General features: G+C 47.3%; 1 protein-coding gene across 4 annotated transcripts; it reads right to left on the minus strand.

Annotated features, from left to right (window-relative positions):
• Positions 1 to 1,364: 1,364 nt before the first annotated feature.
• On the minus strand, positions 1,365 to 24,892 carry trim37 (tripartite motif containing 37). 4 transcript variants are annotated; one of them, XM_030360782.1, is made up of 25 exons: positions 24,768 to 24,892; positions 23,446 to 23,486; positions 22,417 to 22,518; positions 22,013 to 22,053; positions 21,656 to 21,772; positions 21,331 to 21,418; positions 19,658 to 19,780; positions 18,292 to 18,415; positions 17,856 to 17,923; positions 17,325 to 17,449; positions 16,286 to 16,336; positions 13,961 to 14,042; positions 13,707 to 13,783; positions 13,175 to 13,354; positions 12,862 to 12,976; positions 12,248 to 12,439; positions 12,025 to 12,158; positions 11,035 to 11,117; positions 9,077 to 9,265; positions 8,039 to 8,368; positions 7,314 to 7,472; positions 6,309 to 6,549; positions 5,066 to 5,157; positions 3,218 to 3,334; positions 1,365 to 2,798 (listed from the first exon to the last, which is right to left on the minus strand). In XM_030360782.1, the coding sequence occupies exons 1-25, from the start codon at positions 24,820 to 24,822 to the stop codon at positions 2,740 to 2,742; spliced, it is 2,985 nt and encodes a 994-aa protein (XP_030216642.1). In that variant the 5' UTR covers positions 24,823 to 24,892; the 3' UTR covers positions 1,365 to 2,739. The 4 variants fall into 4 exon arrangements, with proteins under 4 accessions (XP_030216642.1, XP_030216641.1, XP_030216644.1 ...); XM_030360781.1 differs by having other exon boundaries at positions 22,417 to 22,545; XM_030360784.1 differs by having other exon boundaries at positions 24,384 to 24,884.
• Positions 24,893 to 24,925: the final 33 nt, after the last annotated feature.

The raw sequence follows: 24,925 nt of genomic DNA on the forward strand, positions 1-24,925 counted from the left end.
TAAGAAATTATAAATAAGTAGGAAAGAGTAAACCATTGTTTGAAAGAGCGACGCTTGTGATGCAGATTTTAATTTGAAAGTGAAAGTCATTGCGTGCGCTGTAGGTCGAATATCGTTTTTTTCTTTAGGAAATATAGTAAGTGGCCGGAGGTATTATTTGAAAGTTGTAAAGGGAAGGAGTAGAAAGGAGCGGAAGAGAACAAGACTTTGAAACTATCCAAAATAACGCAAAACGACCCCTCCCTCCACAGTGCTCTTCCATAAAGAAGTGTTGCATTCTACGCACCTGTGACTGACGGGGAAGACGGAATCCCTTAATCAATCAGGGAGAGATGCCCTGATCTAGTATATACATTTCTGGCTTATTTTTCAAAAATATATAACCACTAAAATAAAATAGACGTTGGATACATACAAAAAACAAGTGGCTTTTACAACTCTGGCAAACCTCTTGTGTTATGCGCCAGTAGAAGACCCATCTGTGTCCTTCCCTCTGGTGAATACCCTTCACTAAGCCCTCAAGTGGGCCAAACAGGGAGGACAGGACACTGTTATTAGGAGAGCAGCGGCAGCCTCCACCTGTCTAGTCCTGGCATCAACACACCCCCACTAGAAGCTCCTATTGTCCTCAGGCGTCTCTTCGCCTGGTTCAGCCCCTTGACCTAATCTGGCCCCGCACGCTTTAAAAAGAATGAAGCAAAATTAAATAGAAACTCGGGATGACTATCAGGATAGTGTCCTTCGGTGGACAAGATGGCAAACATGTTAACGTTTCACTGAACAATTGTACACAACAATGCTAAGCCACAACCAAATAGCACGATTGTGAAAAATGTCTAAACTAAAGAAATAATTTTGGGAGCAGGCTTGTTCAAGTAATCATTTGATAAACCACGAGTTGATTAAGAATATGGATGTCAGAGCTGAGTGACATCACAGAAGGGATGATAAAATGTAAATGCACGTTCATAATATATTTACTCTATAAATAAAGGCAACCAATTTCTTGATGAGTGTTAGGTCTCTTGACACTAGAGCTTAAATTGCCCGTGCCTAAGTTTTAGTCGTTTTGTAAGCATGGTACTAAACTACATAGCATAGTACTAATTTGGCAATTGGTTAAATCAAAGCTTTATTGATTGAGAACATTGCATTCAGTGATGAAATTGATTTGCTTCATCAACATCTGAAAGACAGTGTGAAAGAAATCCTGCTGCATAATACGAGACCTACTTATTAGGATTATGTTGCCACACACACACAAGTGAGCTGTAGATACCACAGAATGGGGTCACAGTTACTCAATAAGCAGTCCCTGCTTGAGGTCACCAATAATATAGGCATGAAACACAGAGCCAAAAAAATCTAATTAAATATTTTATTCTACTTATCTGATGCCACACACAAATACAAACAAATCAATAATGTGCATTAGAAGGAACAACTTGTGATATAGCACAGAAATAGTACACACAACTCATAACACAGAAGTGTGTTTTTGTGTAATTTACAAGACTGAATTGAGTTAGCAAGAGATTGATCTTTAGAGTGAGGAATGATACAAAGTCATACAGACCCACACAATCACACCCACAATCACACCCCCCACATTTATATCACACAAGCCATCCTCAGTTTCTAACTTGCCTCAGAAGATTCCCTAAAGGAAATTAGGTCACACCACACACACACACACACACACACACACACACACACACACACACACACACACACACACACACACACACACACACACACACACACACACACACACACACACACACGTAATTATAACAGCGTTCAAGATTTTTCAAATGTAAACCAGTGAGTATTCCTTCATGCAAGATGCATGCACTGCCGACATTTTATCTACCTCAATGTCCCTTGTGAACAAGAACCTCTCCGACCCAGTAATCCTTACACTACAAGACACGGCTGTTTGTGATGCACCATAAGACACGAGCTACATAAGAATGGTCCCAAATGAAAATACACTTTAGTTATGGGGAGTGAGAGGACTGATAAAACCACCCAACAAGGAAAGTGAAATACGACTAAATGGCAGCGATGGGAATCTCTCCCACACATCTGCTGCTGAGACGCTGCATAACAACTCAATAAAACCGAAACAAAATGAGTGGTGAAGCATCGTTCACAAGGTGTAAAGAAAAGCGGGCCTCGCCCAACGAGAACTAGCCTGAAACAAGTCAGCCGCTATGAGCTGCTGATAAAGGCGGAATTAGACGGTCGGTTTCAAATATTTACAATATTTACCTTTTTCCCAACCTCAGGCCAGACGACTGCAAACAGGAGGACAGCTCTGCCTACAAATCGACTTTACGTCTTTGTGAAACCGGCAGTCGGGTGTAAAGGTTGGTGTACACAAGGGGTGATATAGTGGAAATATTGATGTGGGGTCAAGCTTTGATTTCAGTTTCATTCCCATGAGTTTGAGAGCAGAAATACAGGGATAGCACATATTCCGTCAGTAATTAACAGTGTAAAAACTCAAAAAGTGCATTAAATACATGGTTGACCAGGAGTCTGTGTGCTCACGGTAGAGAACTCAAACTAAACGTCCTGAAAGACATTCCAGGTGAGCTGCTCTATAAGATTGTACAAAGTGGACGCATCAGTTCTCCGGGAGACTTCACGCGTGTACTCCTCCATCTGCTGCTCTCTGCAGCCATCTGGCCAATCAGAGCGAGGTACTGGACCCAGCCCGGGGGGCAGACCCCATCACCTGTCGGTGGGCTGGCTGGCGCTGAAGGCCAGGTCCTCGGGCAGCAGTTGCTCCTCTGGAGAAAGAAGAACACGTTGGTTACTGTTCAATCATCTCAATTGTTTCACCCATTACCAGATACAGTGTGTGGACTGTAATCACAAATACTTATTTCACGGCTTATGTTCTTATGAAATGACCTGTATCCATGATACTAATCATTGAGTTCTGTTCCTTATTTCACTGCTTATGTTCTTATGAAATGACCTGTATCCATGATACTTATTATTGAGTTCTGTTCCTTATTTCACTTTTAAATGACCCATATTTTCTGATCTCATGATAGTCCACAAGGAGAAGGTCTCCCATGCCCGTCAGTCTTATCATTTTTAAGCGTTATAACCAAGGAATGTCATATCAATATAGAGGAAGACAGACAGTGGGATCATCTTTACACTCCTTTAAATGTGCGTGTGTGTGCGTTTGTTGAGTCACCTGCAAAAGGCAGAGACTGGATGTCGTAGGAGAGGTTTGCGTCCTCGTCCTCTGAGTCACAATCTATCTCGCTGTCGCTGCTCATCCCTGGCAGCAGGTGCAGAGACTGCTTGTGGCCTGAGGAGCACAACATACAATCAGTATCCACCAAAGCACATTCATTAATCCAATACACAAGATGGGGACGAATCTTTCAAAAAGACAACAGTCAGCCTTTGTCCTCGTAATCACTGAACTAAGCCGTTACTGGGGTTCAGCCAAACAGGTAAGGCAGAGGTTAATATGAGGACCACGCTGAGGGAGTAACGTCAGCCCCTGGCACACTAAAGTACCGGGTTACGGTCCGTATGAGACGGCTCAACAGTTGTGGACTCATTGAGTGGTGTTGGATCCTTGTGTTTGCAACACTGAATGAAGTCTAGTGTTGACAGGATGACTTCTACTAAAGATCCCATTTGTGGCCCTTTGATATTCCTGTTTTATACATGGAGACGCCCTGTGATCTGAACGCCAACTCATTTGTCCCAGAGTGTGTTGACCAATGCTCCTTCAGGGATCTATTCTCTTAATGTATTGGCGGGTTGGTTTGAGGTTAAAGTCAGACAGCTTGGTAGCTGCCATGTTGGCCATTTCTACACTTGCTTGATTCAACTGAATACATTTCACTTTGATGAAATTGTAACATTGAGAACGTTGTCTAATGGTGTTAACTTTGGAAATACGCCCCTTAGATCATGCTGGCAGAAGACAATCCAAAGTACAGACAACTGGATTGACTGACGCCCCGAAACACACTGCAGACAGCAGACTTCACAGTCCGGAGCAGGTCAGCCACAGGATGCTGGGGCTGACCTAATGAGTATGGTCTGCCCCGATAGGGTCTGGTCCAGACCCTATCGGGGCAGACCATACTCATTAGGTCGGCCCCAGGATGGGGTCTGGACCAGACCTAAGGAGCCAAGCAAATATCTCTGACTGTGTGAGGCACATGCAAAACAGCTTGCTACATGTGCAGAAACCTAAAACTGCCTGAACCCTGGGCGTGATATAAACATGGACAATAACATCAGGGCACACGGGTTTACCTACCTTACCAAGCGTCTTAGAGTACCATATTAAGCGCTATATACATTTTATTTATTATTATTACCTCTGGAAAGACAATTCTGCCTCCAACCTGCTTTCTCCCCAGTGTGCGTGTAAACACATTGAATGTTTAATATAACCTGATCCACATACATTCTGGAGATTGATCTCACACACACACACACACACACACACACACACACACACACACACACACACACACACACACACACACACACACACACACACACACACACACACACACACACACACACTTTAAAAAGGTGCTGTTGAGACATAAGAAAAGAGAGAATCTCTCCCCCTAATGGATCAGGGAATACATGTTGCCGGTCAACCACCGTGTGTTGAAGACACACTTTAACAGCGGAGAACCGGAGAGTTGGAGGGAGGAGCTGAGGTTTTCTTGGTTCTAGAATTGACAAATGTTGCCCTCTTCTGCTCTCCCGCTTTACAACCGTATCTACAACACCTTGGATATGCCCAATAAGGCGCAAAGGGCATATGCTAGGGACTTAATGTTCACCCTGATTAATCTGTTTTTACTTGGCTTGGGTATTGCCATTGAGAGGGCCATTGTTTAAATAAACTAATCCCTGTCTTACCGCTGCACATTTGCCTGTCAAATGAGTGTTTATGAGCAGCAGCCTTGAGAGGCAGTGGGTTCATCTTGTCAGCAAGGGAACAGCACTGACATGCTATCAGCAGCCTGTGGGAGTGTGTGTGTGTGGGGGGGGGGCACACCTTCATGCAGGTGGGAAGAGTTCCCCTCCAGGAGGCCAAGCAGGGACTGGTGGGGACTCCCTTCAGGCTCACTGCACTCCAGCACGCTGGGCCTGGTGACCAGAGGGACACAAAACAAGCACATTTAAATAACCTGCCTTTTTATGGCCATACTCCTTATGTTACGTTCATCCAATAAGTATTGGGTTTCACTTTATCGTTTGCTGCTTTACAATGCGAGCCTTAATCCAACCTTGATGGGTGGCAGTCAAATGTTGAAAGAAATGCAGCATCCTGCTGGGCAGGCCAGAGTAAAGTCTGCCCCACAACCAAAGCCCTGTCCCAATACACCACCCTTCTGCCTTATACAGGGTAGGGTGGCCCTATTCTACATCCGGTGTGGTGGCCGCTTTGAGCCCCCCCAGTGGGCCCTACAACGGAGTGAATGCAGACGCTGGCTCCGCGAGGCCGGGGAAGACATATCCACAAATTAATTTTCCATTTACCTTTCAACAACCAACATCAACGGGGGCACAAAGTTAATGATATCTTATGAATAAGTCAATGTATCATTGGTTTAATAGGTTGGAATGCGTCAAGTTGAATTCACCAAAAATAATGCTGTCATTTATTCGTCAGTGCAGGTTCCCGATTTACGATCGAGTGTGACGGAGTGTGTCCCGGTTCCTTTAACCCAGTATCTAATGCCGCGTTACCACCGCGCGGCGCGGTTTGGCTTGGGAGCCGGAGAGCTTGGTTATGCTCTCGTTTTCCACCGACAGTACCCTTATGGTAGGGCGGGGTTCAAGCCAGATGGCGATCGCCGTGGCAGCTACGCAAGCATCGTGACATCATAGCAGCGCGACACAGTGTGGCCTGCTAATAAATACAACTAAAAAGATGAATGCGACGCATTAAACAAAGAGCAAGAAGGCAGGACGTTTGCGTGACATTTTCTTCAATAAACAAAGCTTTCGCCGTTGTCCAGAAATACCTTGCGGGTACCGTGTTTTGATTGTTTTGATCCCCCTGTCGCACAGATGTGACGATTCTATCGCCAATCGACGGACGGCGTGTGTAGCTCCACCTTTTCAGACCGCTTGGTACCCCAACAGAGGGGTATCGAAAAATAGGTAGGGCTCAGTGGGCTTAATGCCGGACCCTGGCCAACGTTTGGCAGAGGAAACGCGGCCCGCGCCGCACCGAACCGTAGCGCCGCGCTAGTTGAAAGTTAACGCGTCGTTAGTATGTCCGTCCTTCGTACCCGACGGCCCGCGTGGAGCTCTTGGTGGAGTTGGCTCCTCCCACGGAGCACAGGTCGGCCTCGGCTCCGGAGGCCGCGTACAGCGCCTTCCGTTCCTCCGTCTGCTGTTTGGAGCTGGAGGCGGGGTCCAGGGGGCAGCCCCCCAGAGGGGAGAAGCCCCCCAGAGGGGAGCAACCCCCCAGAGGGGAGCCCCCGCTCAGGGAGGGCACTGAGCTGTGGCCGCTGTCCGCCTGGAGGCTGACTGAAGAGAGAGAGAGAGGTCAACGGGTCAAGCTAGCACTGAGGAGAGACACCGACGTTACAAGGGAGAGAGAGAGAGAGAGAGCCGTTAGGAGGTGTGTCCGCCACAGTGAGAAATGCTCTGTGGAAATATAATTTCAGTCCGATGCTTATTCAGGTCATCGCTCCCCTGATTAGAAGCCTCTAATCAAACTAAGAAGTTTCATTTGTTGAAATGAGATAAGGAATGTTTCATCCGGGACCTCTTTCAAGTAAGGCCTACGGAGCTGTTAGGAAACTTGCCAACGTGCAGCGGGTCGTCAGTGTCTAGGGGCCAACGCGCAGCGGGTCGTCAGTGTCTAGGGGCCAACGCGCAGCGGGTCGTCAGTGTCTAGGGGCCAACGTGCAGCGGGTCGTCAGTGTCTAGGGGCCAACGTGCAGCGGGTCGTCAGTGTCTAGGGGCCAACGTGCAGCGGGTCGTCAGTGTGTTGGGGCCAACGTGCAGCAGGTTGTCAGTGTACAGGGGCCAACGTGCAGCAGGTTGTCAGTGTCTAGGGGCCAACGTGCAGCAGGTTGTCAGTGTCTAGGGGCCAACGTGCAGCAGGTCGTCAGTGTACAGGGGCCAACGTGCAGCGGGTCGTCAGTGTCTAGGGGCCAACGTGCAGCGGGTCGTCAGTGTCTAGGGGCCAACGTGCAGCGGGTCGTCAGTGTCTAGGGGCCAACGTGCAGCAGGTCGTCAGTGTACAGGGGCCAACGTGGGTGAGTTGTACGCTGCTGGGCGCTGACCATCGGCTGCGGGGGAGCCCTCTCTGGGACAGAGGCTCAGCGAGGCTGCGGTCGACGGGGCCCCACTCAGACCTCGGTTCCGGGGGTCTTTGTCCTCGCCGCTCCTCCTCAGCAGCAGGGCGGCGCCGCCGTCCGGCGCAGACGACACAAACTTCTTGGCTGAAGGACAACAGTAAAAAAACATGATTCAAATTCACTTCGGAAAGCAACGTTGCAAATAACACCACATCATTGAGTCAAAGATCCCAGATCATGCTTTTTCAGGGTTAATAATTGCATTTGGGTCAAATGCCTGGATGTTAGAAATACCCCTTATTATTCTCACACTGTTTATTTCTGCAAAACCAATTTCAGCAGCTTTCAAAGACGGGCTGATTTGTATCCCGCATCGCCCACTGGGTGACATCACACTGCTACGGGAGTAAAGTTTGAGCGGTTTCACACACTTATTGAGGGCCGTTCTCGGGGGGCGCGAATACTCCCCCTGGATCTGACTTTTTCTCGCTTAGCAGACGTAAAACATGTATACAGTACATACAACAGTACATACAAGGGAAAAGTCGAAAAAGCTCGACATCACCCCTCTAAGATAGACAGCGCTCTGTCGATAAGCACAGCTAAGGGAACAAGCGAGCCAACATGACGGTCAATGTGCTTTCATCAGTGTAGAGGACCAACCCCCATCCGTCCGATGGGGACGGTGTGCAGGTGGGGCTACTGCTCACCAGGTCGGCTGTGCCGGGAGTGGGAGCCCTTCCCCAGCTGCTCCATCTTCCCGGGGCTGTGGTGCCCAACGGCCAGCTCCAGGGCGGGCTGCTGCGGGGGGCCCTCGTCCCCCGTGCCGCCGAAGACCCCCGACAGGCCGGCCTGGGGCTCAGCCGACCCGGCTGGCCGTGGCTCCAGCACCTGGGACTTGACGTCGGACATCTTGCTGCGCACCTCGGCCATCTGGGCCTTCAGGCGGATCAGCACGCTGGAGTCTGGGGCCGAGCGCCTCACCGCCTGGGGCCGGCGCTCCCTCTCCTTCCTGGAGTGGGACTGGGGGTGAGCGTGGGCTGGCGGCGACGACCGGACCGGAGAGGAAGAGACAGACAAGGACACAGAGAGAGAGAGAGAGACAGACAGGGACACAGAGAGACAGAGACAGACAAAGACAGAGACGCAAAGAGACAGACAAGGACAGAGAGAGACAGACAGGTATGGACAGAGACGGGGACACAGAGAGACAGACAGGTATGGACAGAGACGGGGACACAGAGAGACAGAGATATGCATGAGCGTGAAACCAACCCAATGGATTACAGTTTAAATGGTCTGGCATTTGTGCTGTGAAGACAAGGATCACAATTCTATTTTGAAGCAATAAGCTGATGGTCAGCCATCTTGAACCCTTGGCATGTCTCCTGGTGTGCGTGGTTGTTGGTTGGAAAAGGCAAAATTTGAGATTAGTAAAGAGAGCAAAAAAAAGAGCATGATTAAAAAAACGCCCCCGTCCCTATCGTCTCCCGCACTCCCAATGTTCCCAGTAGGGGGTTTCAAACACCTACTGGACAGGCAAGATGGATCCTCTAACAGCAATGAAGCGGGAGAGGTCCTGAATGTAATTGGTCTCTCACAGAGTCTACTCTAAAAATATATTCTCAATGCATTTCGCCCACGAACACCTGATGAATGGCTACGGCAATTCTCCCAATGTCCACTCTTCTAGCAGCTTTCAAGTCCCGCCTGCAGCACCTCTAAAAGGCCGATCCCTCCCCCAGTACCTTGGTTGTGCAGCAGGGAGACGGGAGGCCGCGGCTGCAGCCCCCACAGCGACTCCACGCTCCTCTGCTCCTTCAGGTCCAGCAGCTGGATCAGGATGACCGGGTCGATCTCCAGCAGGCTGCTGCTGCTGCCCGTGCCGCAGGCCGGGCCGCCGCGGTGCAGAGAGCACAGCGCAGGGTTGGAGCCGCCTGGGGCAGGAGACAAGGGCACAGGGGGGGGTGACCGTCTACCCTCGTGGAATGGATGTTTCCCACCATTCTGTTGCGTTGTTGAACTTCTTTAAACTACGTCATACGAAGTTTGAAGAAGTTCAACAATGCAGCAGAATTGTTTACATATACGCGTTTCTTGTAACTACTTCTCGTATGGTCAAGGTCTGTTGTTGAAGCCACCTCAAAAACTGAGGCGGAGCCAGAGAGATACTGAACAGGATTTGCTTCTCAATTACAGTTTTGAAAGACGAGACAGACTGGGAGCAATGGGGCTGTAGTAGACTACTGAGTCCGTCTTATTTATTGGCATTATGAAGGCGGCCAGCCTATATGTGCCATCAGGATGAGTAAACTCCAGGCTGTTACTGTTTTTGCAGTCTGCATGTCTATGATGTAATGCAGCCCCTTATTGTCTGGTCTTGCAATATCCATTGATCCACCCTGGGGAGTAGGGATGGGCAAAAAGATTATTTTCCGGGAATCAGTTCTTCCACAGTTCTTTCTTTTCCTTTCACTATCACGATTTGTTCGTTTGATTCGTTCGTTAAGTCAGATTACGTCATTTGACAGGGAATCTCCCCCCCTTTGCTTACAAATATTGGGTTTGCCCGCCAAATAAGGCTTTTTCACAGCCTGCCCTACCATAAGGGTAGAAGAAGAAACAAAAAAGTTTTCAGTGACGGTGCGCTCGGAAAACAAAAAAAATGTCTGTAGCATTGGCCTAAACGACTCAGTTCGACCATTTCCATGGTAGGTAAAACAATAATTGATTAAATGCATGCAATTGCGTTGTAGAACAAAATAAAAAGCAAACGTATGAAGTGCTTGCATGATATTGAAGCCTACAGTGATCGTTAGTTAACTTGTGTGGCGGTGCCTTGTCATTCGTTTAACCATGTGCCATGGCAACGCGATTGCTACCTGCTGTAGTACTCTCATTGGCTGAATCTTTGAGAACGTTTTAGACTCAATCAATATAAGGTCGCAGGGAGAAGAAGCTCGGTTCGTTTGCATATTTTATTTACGTGACCATATTTTTGTTTTATGTTAAAAAAAAATATGAATCAAAATAATTAATTATCTTGTTTTGGGAATCAGTTCTCGTCGTTCACCTTCGGGATTCGTTCGATGTGAACGAATCGTTCGCGACCGACCCATCCCTACTGGGGAGAGGCAGTCACACACCCCCCTCCTCCTCCTTCGACCACCAAGATCTCTGTTCCCCTGATCATCCCATATCTCTGTGCTGCATGTGCAACTGTACAGACTGCACTGTCAGACTGCCCTGGTGACGTCACCGGCTGTGGGGGGGATCCTCCATGGCTATGCACTAATGGCAGAAGAGGGGACTTTGTCAAAAAAAACTATTCTTCAATGTGGATTCCCTGCAGGGTTGGGGCATGGTACCAGGGTAAATAGCGCCTACTCACACCGACCCTCACTGGCCTTTTTGTTTCTGTTTCACTTTAAGGCTAGGAGACTTACTGTGCAATAAAGAAGTATTCTCCAAATAAAAACTCTTTACATTTGACAGGAGGCTGGTTGGCGCTCGTGTGATGGGATGAACAGCCCTGCTTTCCCCTACTGCTGCGCTGACAGCCAGTGATGCTTAAACACACGGTGACTCATCCCATACTCCCCGGCAACACGACCACCACTGTCGGGAGGTGTGATCTAGAAAAGCACCACTTGCGCAGCATTAGCATTGAAAAAAGAACACAGTACAGAGAGAGCCGGGCTGCTACCTGTAGCGCCGGCCAGCTCCTCGGGGAGCTCTCCTTCTTCAGGGTCCAAATGGCTGCCAAACTCCACATCATTCTCCCCTGACCTGCACAAAAAAATGGCTTCAATGTCTTAATGAAATATTGTTCTTAAATTGTATTCGTCGACTCAAGAGCAAAAGGACTCTTCTGCTAAATCCAAGTGAAAAACCAAATCCTTTTTATTTCCCAGTTTGTGTATTAACTCTGCGTTGCATTAAGCCATGCAAGATTTGTCAACATCCAGCTGAAGGGCTAGGGCATGTCTATAATGTTTCGTAGCGCAACATTTTGTTCATTTGTCCTGCCACCAGTATGTCCAGGGGAAATCTGTGATCACGGAGGAGAGCGGTGTCAAAGCTGCACTGGCGTGTCAGCCTTCTTCCAAAGAGCTTAGCTTTAGCACAGCAACCGAGGGGAGGGGAGGGGAGATGACTCACTTCATCAGCAGAGGGCTATGAGTGAGTGGGCGGGATGGACAACAGCACAAAGCCTAACAGGGGGACACACACACACACACACACACACACACACACACACTTTAGGGTCACACTCCCCACTTCTGGAGGAATTCCGTGGATAACCCCCGACGTTCTCCAACTCAACACAAAACAGAACCAGACACCCCTACTGGACAACAAAGGCCTTATCGAACCTGTGGGAAGACCTCAGCGTACTTCGCTATAGCTGACCTCTACATCAGGCATTGGGTGTGACCACTTTAGACCATAAACATTTATGAAATATCTGATATTGACCTGTGAACACCATCAAGCGATGTATCATTTAATAAAAAGTCATTCGACTGATGGGAGACATCAGTAACGCTCAACGTTAACAAACCGCTGGGTCTTTTCTGCATTACGCCGTTATATCAGTTACCTGGACACAATGACACATTTGACCATGTTTAAGATCAGTGAAGACGTTTTGGTTCAGTGGCACATTAAGGCCGCCCTGAGCTCAGCCACTCACATGGTCTCCTCGTCGATGTCGTTCTCCTCCGTGTTGCTGGTGGCAGTGGAGCTGGCCGACGTGCTGCTGCCGTCCAGGGGGTTCACCTCCTCCTCCGTCAGGCAGTCCACCTCCAGGTCCCCGTCCGACAGCTCCTAGAAACATGGGACATCGGTTTGTACACAGCTGCCGAGCCACCCGACACAGCTTCAGACCCCAGAAGCAGAGAGGTGCATCCACTCACGTTGGAGTCATCCTGCTGGGTCTTTTCGTCCTGCTCGCGCTCCTTGGCGTCGGTGGAGACCACCTGGAAGACGTCCTCGGTCTTCCCCAGGCGGGGTTCCCTCTCTGAGGGCTGCCGGCCCCCCCCGGGCCTCTGGTCGGGGGGCGAGGAGCTGCGCGACGTCTGCCTGCGGAACAGCTCGATGGCCAGGCGCTGGAAGGGCAGCACACGTTCCCTCAGCACCTTTTGTTCCAGCACAACTACATCCTTCTCTAACGACGAGCCCTGAGCTTCAGTGTGAAGCGGAACAACGCTGTGAGCCAGAATCACAAAGCTAGATGACAAATAAAAAGGTCAACTAAACTGTAATGTAATTCAAGAGTCTCCCGAGCAGTATTTTAGGTTGTTCTCCTTACGATTTAAGGGTCCCATGGCATGCTACTTAATTGATGCTTTTATATAGGTGTTAGCGGGCCCCTAATACAGCAGTTGAAGACTCATTCCCAAAATTCAGCCTAGGTGCAGAATTACACCCACTACGAGCCAGTCCCACAATGAGCTTCCCACAAACGTGCCGCTTCTGTGTCTGTAGCTTTAAATGCTGATGAGGAGGAGAGAGGCGGGTCAAGACGCACCTCTTTGAGGTTGTTTATCTGCTGGATGTAGCTGGACTGGGCAGACTCCAGCTGGCTGATGTACCAGTACTGATCCCTGCACTTCTGGAAGAAGGTTGGCGAGCGGACCTGGTACCTATACCGCACCGTGGGGACAAGTATGAAACACAACCAAATGGATCAGTCCACCAGTGGTGTGTCGACCCGCAGACCTGTGCACCTCTTGAGATGGTGGCGGTCAAAAGAGAAAATGAGCTCTGTAGCACATGGTCGCTTAGGGTTTCCTTTGAAAGCCCCTCTAGGCTTCACCAACAGGATGGGCGATGCGACCCACCGGAGAACCAGGGCGTCCGTCTGCATGTTGAGGTAGCCCTCGCTGGCCAGGAGGTCCAGCCTGAAGAAGCGGTTGTAGCCCCAGCACTCGCCCACCTCAAAGTCCGAGGCAAACTCCCGGATGATGTTCTTGGCGGGGTCGCTGGAGGCCTGGTGGACCATCTCCACGCGGTATTCATACCTGGACGCAGACAGGCATGCATAGTTAAGGCTTTATTCCACTTCACAATATATAGATTCAATTTCATTAAAGGCATTTACCACAACATCCGCAAGAGTTTGAGAATATTATTGAAAACGCTTGGGCACGCCGGGTAAGTAGGTGGCCGTTAAGCGTCCTAAAGATGCACCACAGAAGAACGCATGCTCAATACTAATGAGACAATAATTGCTATGTTTTCCAAAAGCTCAGTTATAGTGACCAAAAACCCAATTTTCGTGTGGACGGCAGGAATGTATTAAAAAATATACATGTACATCTTAAGACAAACACAGAACCGTCAAAGAGAAGAAATGAACTGTAATTGAGGTACTTTGATGTTTCAGGTAGTCCAGCTGACAGCTCCAGGAAGACCGACACGTAGTTACCACGGACCACCCCGTTCCCGTCCTAGAAAACACAGACAGACAAATGTATGACCTACAGGACGGCGCCCCGGTCAACACATTATTCTGTTTGCTGCCTCTCACATACCAGACTCAATTTCACAGGGTTTGGTTTGTAGGGGCAAAGCGTACCACACATGGGTGGTGGTACGGTACACAATAGATGCTGGTGGCTACTCACGGGATATACTTTCAACCTCCAGCACAGTCCAGAGATCTGAAGGGGAGGGCTGTACACAGGGTCTGCCCTCTGCCTCAGGGTGCTACACGCATACACAGCACAGATACACACATCACAGACACAGAGACACAGAGACACACCAGTTGTTGAACACGTTATCGGCAGCTTTTGAAAGTCAGTCAGTCGACAAGATTTCATTAAGTTCCATAGGGATAAGTTCATTCATAATTACAATACAATTGTTTGGTATGGCAATGAATCCCCTTCACAAATCCTGAAACTTAGTCCCTGTCGTCTCATGGTGAGTGACGCATTGATTGTGATCCTGTGATGAGAGGGATGGGGTGAGGGCGTTTCCCTGCGACATCCCAAAATGGTTGTATAGTGGGTAAAATAGCACATTTCATTCGTTTTGGAACCTGGCTGCTAGAATGGCACTTCTGCTAGAACTCCTTGCTGCCTCGGACTGAGGTCAACAGCCCCATGGGTCTGGGCCTGTGTACAGGCTGGTCTCTGTGACCCCAATCCCCATGGGTCCAAGCCCCGTGTACAAGCTGGACTCAATGGCCCAAGGGCCATTTTAGACCACGACTATCCTGACCGTGTTATGTGTATGGGGTACATCATAATGCTAGTAATACAAAGGGATTGGGGACTCTGCCTCCATACATCCCAAAACTATGTTAACCTTCCGGTTACTAGTCCACCCAGTTGACTAGTAACCAGTCTGGTTGACCATTTCCGGTTACCAGTCGACCCAGTTTGCTGCATTTGACAGTCAATCTAGTTGACTGGTAACCGGAAGGTTAACATGTTTTTCAGAAGTATGCAGGCTGAGACCCGAATACCAGGTGAGAGTTGTTCAGGAGGTAGAGCGGGTTGACTGGTAACATGGGAGAAATGTACTCTTACATTCAACGACAATATGTAATTTGATCATGCCTATACGTTACATGAAGTGTGGAGAAACATTGAGTAACCAGTACCACTCTCCCCCAAGCACAGCTTTAGGATGTGAACGAGTACAGTGGCCTATGGACCAACCCCGAGCCTGACATGTTTAATATACAGTATGTAGCTAGCTAAATACGGTGAAGGCCCCGTTTGCGGACCCGGGGGTACAGTACATCTCCACTTAAGGGAATAGTACATGGGATGAAGTAATGATGCATGGATGGCGTACGTGCAGAATGAAGATATAAGTAGGGGTCCAGCAGTGGCTCTTCAGTTCTTTGTCAAACCAACTCGGCTCTGTTCTTACTTGCTCCCGAGTAATAATAAAGTCTTTATCTTTCATGATTCAGACTTCTAGATCTCTCTTATTTTGTTAAAGTGTTAATGCGGTAACTGGAAGGTTGCGAGTTCGATCCCGGCTCCACCTAGAGTGTCGAGGTGTCCCTGAGCCTCCCCCTGGGTGCACTCACACTAGGCCATCTGGCCGTGGCCGTGGCCGTTTTAGCACCTAACCGTGCTCAAATCTGCCAGTGTGAGTGTGGCCAGTCTGGCCAGGCCGGGCCAATTTGGCCACTTGGGAGAGGTGTGCTGCTACGGCACGGGCCGCTACGGTACAGATGCTAATGAGCCGACACGCGCACACGCACGGCTATGCAACCTGAGCTGGATGACGTATAGTCAATGCGACGACCACGGACATAATAAAGGCGACGAGCCTTCTTTCCCATTAAACGGTAAACATTGCGTCAAGCGGTTCAACTGTTGGTGTTCTCTGTGTTGTTATCCATCGTTGTTAAAACTCTAACTGGCGGCAGACTTTATTATGGTCGATGCAGCGGACGCTTGGTGATGACGTGTTACGACGTGATGACGTATGTACAAGAGCCTTCCGTGGCCAGGCCACAGCTGCGACGGCCAACGGCCACGGCCAGATGGCCTAGTGTGAGTGCAGGCCAGAGAACAATGGGGCCATTTGAGCACGGTTAGGTGTGAAAACGGCCACACGGCCACGGCCAGATGGCCTAGTGTGAGTGCACCCCCTCACTGCTCCTGACGAGCTGGCTGTCGCCCTGTGTGGCTGACCAGCCGTCGGTGTGTGGATGAATGGGTGAAAGTCACTTTGGATAAAAGTGTCAGCAAAATCCTCTAAATGTAAATGTAATGAGGAAACACTTACAAATCCGAAAAAACACAGATCTTGCTAAATGTTAAAATCGAGTTTAGTATTTTTTCTGAATATCATTACATTACTGCATTTGACACGTTGACAACCCCTGAATTCGTTCCACTTATATCTGGTTGAGGAATGAAATTAGACATTCTAAGGAAGGTCTAAGGAAATTAAATAAAAGAAACATCAAACTGACTCACCTAAAGTTGGCGAGAACAAAGGTGCTGGAGTCGTAGGCGGGGACCAGCTCGCTGTGGGAGAGGAGACGTTAAACCTTTCTGCCTCAACTTCAATACATCAACGCAGAATAAAAATAAAATAAGAGGGTTAGGGTAAGCTAACCTTTTTGAACTGAATCAACTAAACAGATAGCATTAGCAAGCTATCAAGCCATTTTTGGGCAACAACCTAGTGTTAATGATTAGGTGAATCAACAAGGACTTGACTGTAGTCACACATGACAACTCAATATGTGGTCTGTTTATTCATGCTGCAACTCAAACAACACATTCAAGGTGGCTGACCCAGCATCACCCAATTGTGTCCGTTCCAAAATAAGGCTATGGAGTTCACTGTTTTAAGGACGTTATTATATCCAATTTAGAATTGGGCCTAGGCAGAAGAACGTTATTTATAATTTCTGATGCGTTTTTCCTGATCTCACTCAAGACAGTGCAGCATTATACTTTCTACTTGTATGTTTTCAGTTTGAAATACATCATTTTCCAGACATATTGGTCCATATGACATGCCCAACCCTTGTTTGTGTATCGTTCCTGATGCAGGACACAACTTGTGTCGCTACCAAATATACATGATGTATTTAACTGAAGTATAGACCGTATATAGAGAAGTATTAATTGTATTCCAATATTTGCGTAACTTAATTACCACGCCCGTTAACTAAATACAGCCAAGACATTGAGTAAAGCAAATGGTTTTGTCATTATATGTTACATTAAAGATTAAAAAAATAATGTAATTACTAATAAGATTGTAGCGGAATCTTTCATGGCTATGTATAAATGCTGTTAACGAGAAGACTGTTGGCCTCGGATATCAAATGCTGTAAATCAAAATATAATCTGAAATATCCCAAGTCAATTAGAAAGTGACGTCTGGGCGATAGTAATACTCAATTGAGTATTGCATAGGCTGACATGACCAGCGGATACAGAAAGGTCTTTGGGCAGACGAACTATGTGGGCCTTTGGTAGTTCATTCCCCTCTCAAGGCTACCTGGTGAAGTCCGGTGGGACCGGCGTGGTGACAAAGGATTGCATGGGTTTCCGGTGGACCTGCTGAAACATGAGCAGGATCTCTGGGCTTTTGGAAATCAGCTCACTCTTACTGCAGGAGTGGAGCTGTGGAGAACATAACAAAAAGAGGAGATCATCATCTTAAGTATACCCACTCTGAGTGGTTAGAGGCAAGCCTACCTGCTGGCTCTTACCAGGTGTACAAGATGGCAAGGGCTAGCCTGCCTACGCAGTGAGAGGTTTTATTCTCTCACACCATTAGTTATGTTCAGAAACCGTACAAAAAAAAACACCAGAGAAGACATTCAGTGAAGATGGCCGCATTCACGTACACTTGCCCCGATTTGAGTGGATGAAATAATGTGAGTGAGTGAGTGAGTGAGTGAGAGGAGTGTGTGTGAGAGATGAGTTCATGAGTGAAAAGACACAAGTCGGACACTTTCCGGTGCCGTCTTGCTAATTAAACAGGATGCACTTTTTCAGAGGGACAAGTGCAAAGGGAATTACAAACCTGATGTTCCACTTCTTGTAGGAGGGACTCAAGCAACTCAGTCTCCTGTGTCAGCGAGGTCTTCTGGCCTTGTAAGAAGAAGTGAATCTTGTTAATTCTGAGGTATACAAAACACTTTGTCTGACATTTAAATGGCGAAACGATTCAGACTGTGGGCTGGTATGCATTAGCACCTACTTGTCCCTTAAATTGTGAAGTTGTGTTCCTGTGTTCTTGCATGTTTGTGTGCGTCCGGACACTTGTGCCCGGGTGGGCCTTCATTAGTGCCACTGCAGACGACATTTAACGATTCCCACTCGCTACTTTAAAATACAGCCATGCTCAAGGCAACGTTGGCAGCGCCTGCGCCATCACCAGGCAACAGAGAAGGGTCTTTAAATAACCGGGGAGAGGGTGTGGTGTGTGTGTGTGATTACACGGTGGAGCCGAGGCTTACCCATCAGGGTGATGAGCTTGTTCTTTAGCTGGTTGTCGAGCCGTGCGATCATCATCTCCACGGCGTTGCGGATCTCACGCACTCGTTCGTCCTTCGCCCCGCGCACTGCCTCCACGTTCCTCTCCTGAGCAGAGCGACAGACGGACAGGGCGACAGACGGAGAGGCCACACTGGTGAGGACGGGCCTGCCTGGTGAGGACGGCCCGATATGAGACACCATGAAACACGCCTATTCAACAGACAACCTTTCAGGAGCTGTGATTTGAGAGCCATTAGTAAGAAATGCCGTCAACATCGATCAGCTATTACCTTGCCGATTATGCGTCTTTTATACTTGGGCCACTTTTGTGGATGCCTTAGGTTCTACAGAACTCTTAAATGACAGTGGCGGACCGCATTGAGCCTGGGAGCTGCTCTCCAGACAGACCAGACACTGTCAAACCTCATTCTACCATTGACCTTTATTAACGGCAAGGAGATGTTATTATTCCTGGTCAATTCAAAAACATAATTAGCTGTTTTTGCCCAGTGTATTAACACTGGACAGTACGAACACTTTGTTAACGGTACATTTCAGAAAAGTACCGACTGTGGGCAAGCCAACGGCAGATTAGTTATGCAACTTCTGCGGAACCCTGATTTAGGAATCTCTTATTTGTTAATAATGTGTGTAGTTTGTAATGGTTTTAACAGAAATAATGTGGACAGGTATAAAGTTTCTGAGCATTGCTTGGCTTTGATTACGTCATGGATATGGGTAGTAAGTTTCCCCTCAGTATTTTCCCATGGTGAATCCCGTTGAAAATTCTTGAGTCAGTAATTCCGGCCAACCCATATCACATTTCACGTGCTGTTTGATGAGGGAAGCTCTTCTGTTATGTTACAACTAATGAAGGTAAATATTTTACCTTCATTGCTGAGAATTTGTAATTTATATCTTAACTTGGTTTCCATGACATCTCTCCACTACCCATAAGCCCCTGCAGACAGCTGAACAAGTAGAAGAAAAAAAAAAAGCTTCCTTGGAAAAAGATCCCCTTTAAATCCAATAGGCTTCCTGTCTATAGGCATGGAAAGTTAATCAACACTCCGCCATCCAATCAGAATCAAGTATTCACCAAAGCAAGCCATTGTATAAAGGATCAATAATACAATATCACCATCTAGAGGCAGCAATCTGAACTACACTTAGTGCCTGAGCGAAACGAGGAAAGTTAAACCCCACACACACACACACACACACACACACACACACACACACACACACACACACACACACACACACACACACACACACACACACACACACACACACACACACACACACACACACACACACACACACACACACACACGGAGGGTTTACCACTTCCTGGACCAGGCTGATGAGCTCCATGAGCCGGCGGCGCAGCTTGGCCACCTCCTCGTTGACCTTGGTCACATGCTGCTCATAGATCTCCACCAGGGGCTTGAAGGTGTGGCCCCCGTGCTGCAGGGGGGGTGGGACAAACACGCTCAGTGGCTACCTACTAGAGAGCGAGCATTGGTCCTGAAGGGAGTTCATGTCATAATGGCTCCGTTTAAAATGGATAATTTAGCCCCAATCCCATTTCTACCCCTTACCACTTCCCCTCACCCCATCAAAACAAGGGGGAGGCGAGGGGTAAGGGGAAGGAGTAAGGGGTAGAAATGGGATTGGGCCTTAATGTGATTACTGGAGAATCAAGGCTGTCTTCAAACTTTGAATCAGTTGAATCAGATTACAGGCTGTGATTAATCTCGATGAACCACAGGTTTTAAATACTGCAGTTTGAGGGGGATGATAATAACTATATCTTAAATGCTGTGGGAATAATAGAAATGCATTAAAACTAGTAAGGAAGAAGAGAACCGTTACACTGACTCATTTATTGTATGTACAGATGAATGCATACATTCATACCACGAAAGGGGATAGTTAGGAAGAGTTAATGCTTTAGGTAAACTCCAAAAGCATACATCAGTGTAATTTGTTGACCATAGCCGTCCAGCAGCTATTAGCGAGTGAAAAGCCCTGTGTCCATTCTAAGGGTTGCCGTAAGCGCCACAGCTAAATTGAGACCGTCTAGACACGAGGGTAGACTTAATCTGTGTTATCTGCAGCTGGCCGCTAAGTAATGCCAAAAGGACGTCATCTTAAGTGAAATAGAACAGGATACCATCACTTTTTCGTCCTCGTTTCCCTATTGCTGTCTGGCACTAGTGAAATAAGTATTATGTATTATTAGTAGTGCTGTCAGTTAAACGCGTTATTAACGGCGTTACAAAAAACAATTTTAACAGCGTTATTTTTTTTTTCTTTGCCTCAAAACAAAGAAGCAGTAGCCTGACTGCTATGTTCAAGGCATGTTTGTATGTTCATCGTTTAATTGCGCTATAGGCTTTTCTTTTTGTATCGTCCTGTTTTGATCAGTATATGCCAATGTTGTTAATCAATAAAAAAACATTTGCACAAGGCAAGCCGATGCACTTCTTGATATATATGATATATATGAATGTTGATAAGAGCATTAAAATGAGAACAATTAATGGGACAAAGAAATCAAGGGATATTTAGCATAGAAAAAAAATCCTGAGTTAACTATGACATTAATGCGATTAATCGCGATTAAATATTTTAAGCGCTTGACAGCACTAATTATTAGTAAATTAGACAGTGCATCAAATCGCCTTATTGTTATTCAACTAGGACTAGAGGACTAGAGGCTGATGGTTGGTGCGGCTGAGCTTGGATCTTTGAGTATAGCAGCGCCCAGGGTAGCTCCGGTACTAGAAGGAACTCTGACACTAGGTTAACCTCTGAAACTCTGACACTAATTTAAACTTTGATGCTCGTCTGATATGGGATTAATGGCTATGCCGATACTGAGACCTTCTGAGTAGTTGTGAATTTGTGGCTAAATGCTCTGGTAAAGTATCCATCTCAAGTAGACTGCACCTGCATCTGTATGAGCAAATTTAGTTTTGTGTGTTTGTTTGAAATGTGGGTGCGTGTCTTACCATGCCTCCCCAAAGAGCACACTGGTGGCAGATGCACTTCTTACAGGTCCAGCAGAACACACTGAGCTTCTCATGGTGGTTTTCGCACCTGGACAGGACACACCTCAATGTGAGCAATCATGCTAGACTATGGAAACTCTTTTGTCCAATTCACCTATATAAAGGGAAGTATATAGATTCATTGCATTGAAAATTCCTTGTTTGTCCCACATGTAAGTGCCAACCAGCATATCACCAAATTGCCTTGAATCAAAACAAACATTGGATAAGGAAGCAAGGAGGGGAAGGGGAGAGGTGGTTGGGAGCCTCTGGGGGGGGGCCTCACTTGTCCTTGTCGTTCTCCTCGTGCTTGGAGAGGCTGCAGAGCTGGAGCGTGTCTAGCTGCTGGGTCACCTCCTCGGCCCAGCGGCAGTTCACCAGCTCCCTGAGCTGCAGCGGAGCCCTGGGGGCAAGATCCCCGCGTTAGGACTTCATGCACTCACAGCAAGCCCATCCATCACCTGACACTCTACTATACTACAAGCTACCATCGGCTAAGACTAGAAGAAACAGCACTGGGTTTGTGGGATCACCCCGTTTCTGATTTCATTGACACTTCAGCAAGTACACAGGGGCCTCAATGAGGAATACGACCGGCAGCGAACCTAACTCATGATGTTACCATTGGTGGACTGGAGCTTACCTGCAGTGTGGGCATTGGGCTCTTTGTTCAGTCAGCCAACGCTTTCCAAAATAAAGAGGACACATGGGTAAGTGAACGGTATGCATTTAAATACATTCAGTAACAAACAGGCTCATCCACGCGTTGGCAACACAAAACTGAAAAATAAGCCGTTTTATTATCGACGCTCTTCAACAAGGTTTGGCATATGTAACAGAGCCAAACAACAGAAGGGAATACAGAGTTTAACTCTTCAAACATGTTTTAGGTCACAAAGTTAGGAAGGCCCAGGCCAGGGTTTAGGTTGTAATGGATTGAACCTTGATGCGTAAAGTTGGAGAATCCCAGCATCGAGCCAGACAGACGCCAAAAGCTGTTGACGGTCTGAGCGCTGGAGACACACGCCAAGCGGTAGTGGGGCTTACCCGTATGCAGCTAAAGCAGCAGAGCTTGGAGCAGTGGGGACAGAGGCGGGCGTCCCTCAGCTTCTCCATGCAGATGAAGCAGCGGAATACCTCTGCAATACTCTGGAGACACACATGGACAGAGGCCAACTGCAGGGGCATTCACCCAGTACATCCTCCCATGAGAAACATTCATTTCTAAAGGCCCGGTCACACCAGGCAATGCATTGTGAAATCCTTCTCTTATATGGCTTGTGTGGCATAGAAGCTGAAAACCCGTTTTCTGCTAGTTTCTGTATTTCAAACATTCACCGACAAACGAGCTTGGCACACAACACTTCTATCTGATAGGCTACTTAACAAACACCAACCTCAGGCCAGTGTGCCGAGCATGTGGGTGGTTATTGCCAAATGAGTGCTGGCCTACTTCTAAAGTAGGGTGTTGGTGTTTGGGCAGAGTGCATATACAGTTTTGTGTGATAATTGATTGTTGCTGGCAATGTCAGACTGGACTGAGATGTTATTCTACCGCCACCTGCTAGCGGATATTTAGCAAGTTGTAAAAATCTAAAATGTGTAGATGTACACATGTAGTAATTTTATTTCATGAAGCTATATTAACCATAACGATGGCATTCAGACTTTTGTGGCATTGGTAATTTTGGAACATGTTTAAAATAACGCATCCATTAACATGATTCTACTTCAGTTTCAATGAGAAAATGTTTCTGTAGAATGTACTTTTCTTAACCCAATTTAATATTATCAGGCTTTTAAAATGTGCTTGCAATATGTAGTCCTAATCATTTCATTAACAGTAATAGTATACAATCCAATTAAACGATGTGCTGTGATATATTGAAATTCTAAAGGGTAACATGACATACATTTTCAAAGCATGCATTTTTGCTTTTCATTCATAATTGATGTTGCGACATATTGCATTTTATATAACCTTTCTTCCGATCAATTCTTATAAAATACAATAATTTACCTAAACAGTAAAAACATAAAAATAATAATCGTTCCCTACAATGCATTTATACACACCTCAACACTTTGTTCGTCCATGTCGGCAACTTTAAGTCCTTCTAAATTAAGGGGGAAATAAATAATTTACAACAAGTTAGAGTTGTCATTCAAATTTACATTACACATTGACACGTCAGACAGCCACATTACATATTATCAAAAAAACATTTGAAAAGCTTAAGAGGGTGAGACCCCAGCATCTTGGTCCATTACTATAGGCTAAGGCCCCAGCATCTTGGTCCATTACAATAGGGTAAGGCCCCAGCATCTTGGTCCATTACTAAAGGGTAAGGCCCCAGCATCTTGGTCCATTACTATAGGGTAAGGCCCCAGCATCTTGGTCCATTACTAAAGGGTAATGCCCCAGCATCTTGGTACATTACTATAGGGTAAGGCCCCAGCATCTTGGTCTATTACTAAAGGGTAAGGCCCCAGCATCTTGGTCAATTAATAAAGGGTAAGGCCCCCATCATCTTGGTCCATTACTAAAGGGTAAGGCCCCCATCATCTTGGTCCATTACTAAAGGGTAAGGCCCCAGCATCTTGGTCTATTACCAAAGGGTAAGGTCCCAGCATCTTGGTCTATTAATAAAGGGCAAGGCCCCAGCATCTTGGTCCATTACTAAAGAGTAAGGCCCCAGCATCTTGGTCTACTACTAAAGGGTAAGGCCCCAGCATCTTGGTCCATTACTAAAGGGTAAGGCCCCAGCATCTTGGTCTATTAATAAAGGATAAGGCCCCAGCATCTTGGTATATTACTAAAGGGTAAGGCCCCAGCATAATTTGTTGTTAGTGGTTACGAACCAACCTGTAACAATACGCCAGTTCCAGTTCCCCCCCAATTAAAACCAATTGCAATAAAACGGGTCTTTATCGTGAACGGACGGAGTATGACCAAAAAACACAGTGATATGATGATACACGCCGTGCGTTACAGTTATGACCCATTCAGTTACCTCGGAGCGGTGATGACACTAGCTGGTAGCTAGGGTACCTCACGGTGATGACACTAGCAGCGTTGATGACACTAGCTGGTAGCTAGGGTACCTCACGGTGATGACACTAGCAGCGGGGATGACACTAGCTGGTAGCTAGGTTACCTCACGGGGATGACAGTAGCTGGTAGCTAGATTACCTCACGATGGTGACACTAGCTGGTAGCTAGGTTACCTCACGGTGATGACACTAGCTGGTAGCTAGGTAACCTCACGGAGCGGCTAGAGCTACCGGGGGGTTCTGCAGACGGTGCAGCCGTTAACCGTCTGTTAACCGTTATCCGTTAGAACCCCTCAGACACGCGCTGTGCCACCGGATAGCGTCGCGTTAAGACTCCGCTGTACCTGGAGCTCGGTGGTATTTCTCCAGGTCCTCATACACCAGTATCCCCTGTATCATCAGTCTCTTACAGCCGCACCACCGCACTCATTAACATGGTCGGCAGCCGCTGGGGAAGCTGGAGACAGGACACACTGACCACACTTCCGGTTTCACAACCCAG

Source organism: Gadus morhua, chromosome 7 (genome assembly GCF_902167405.1).
Source record: "Gadus morhua chromosome 7, gadMor3.0, whole genome shotgun sequence".
Lineage (NCBI taxonomy): Eukaryota > Metazoa > Chordata > Actinopteri > Gadiformes > Gadidae > Gadus > Gadus morhua.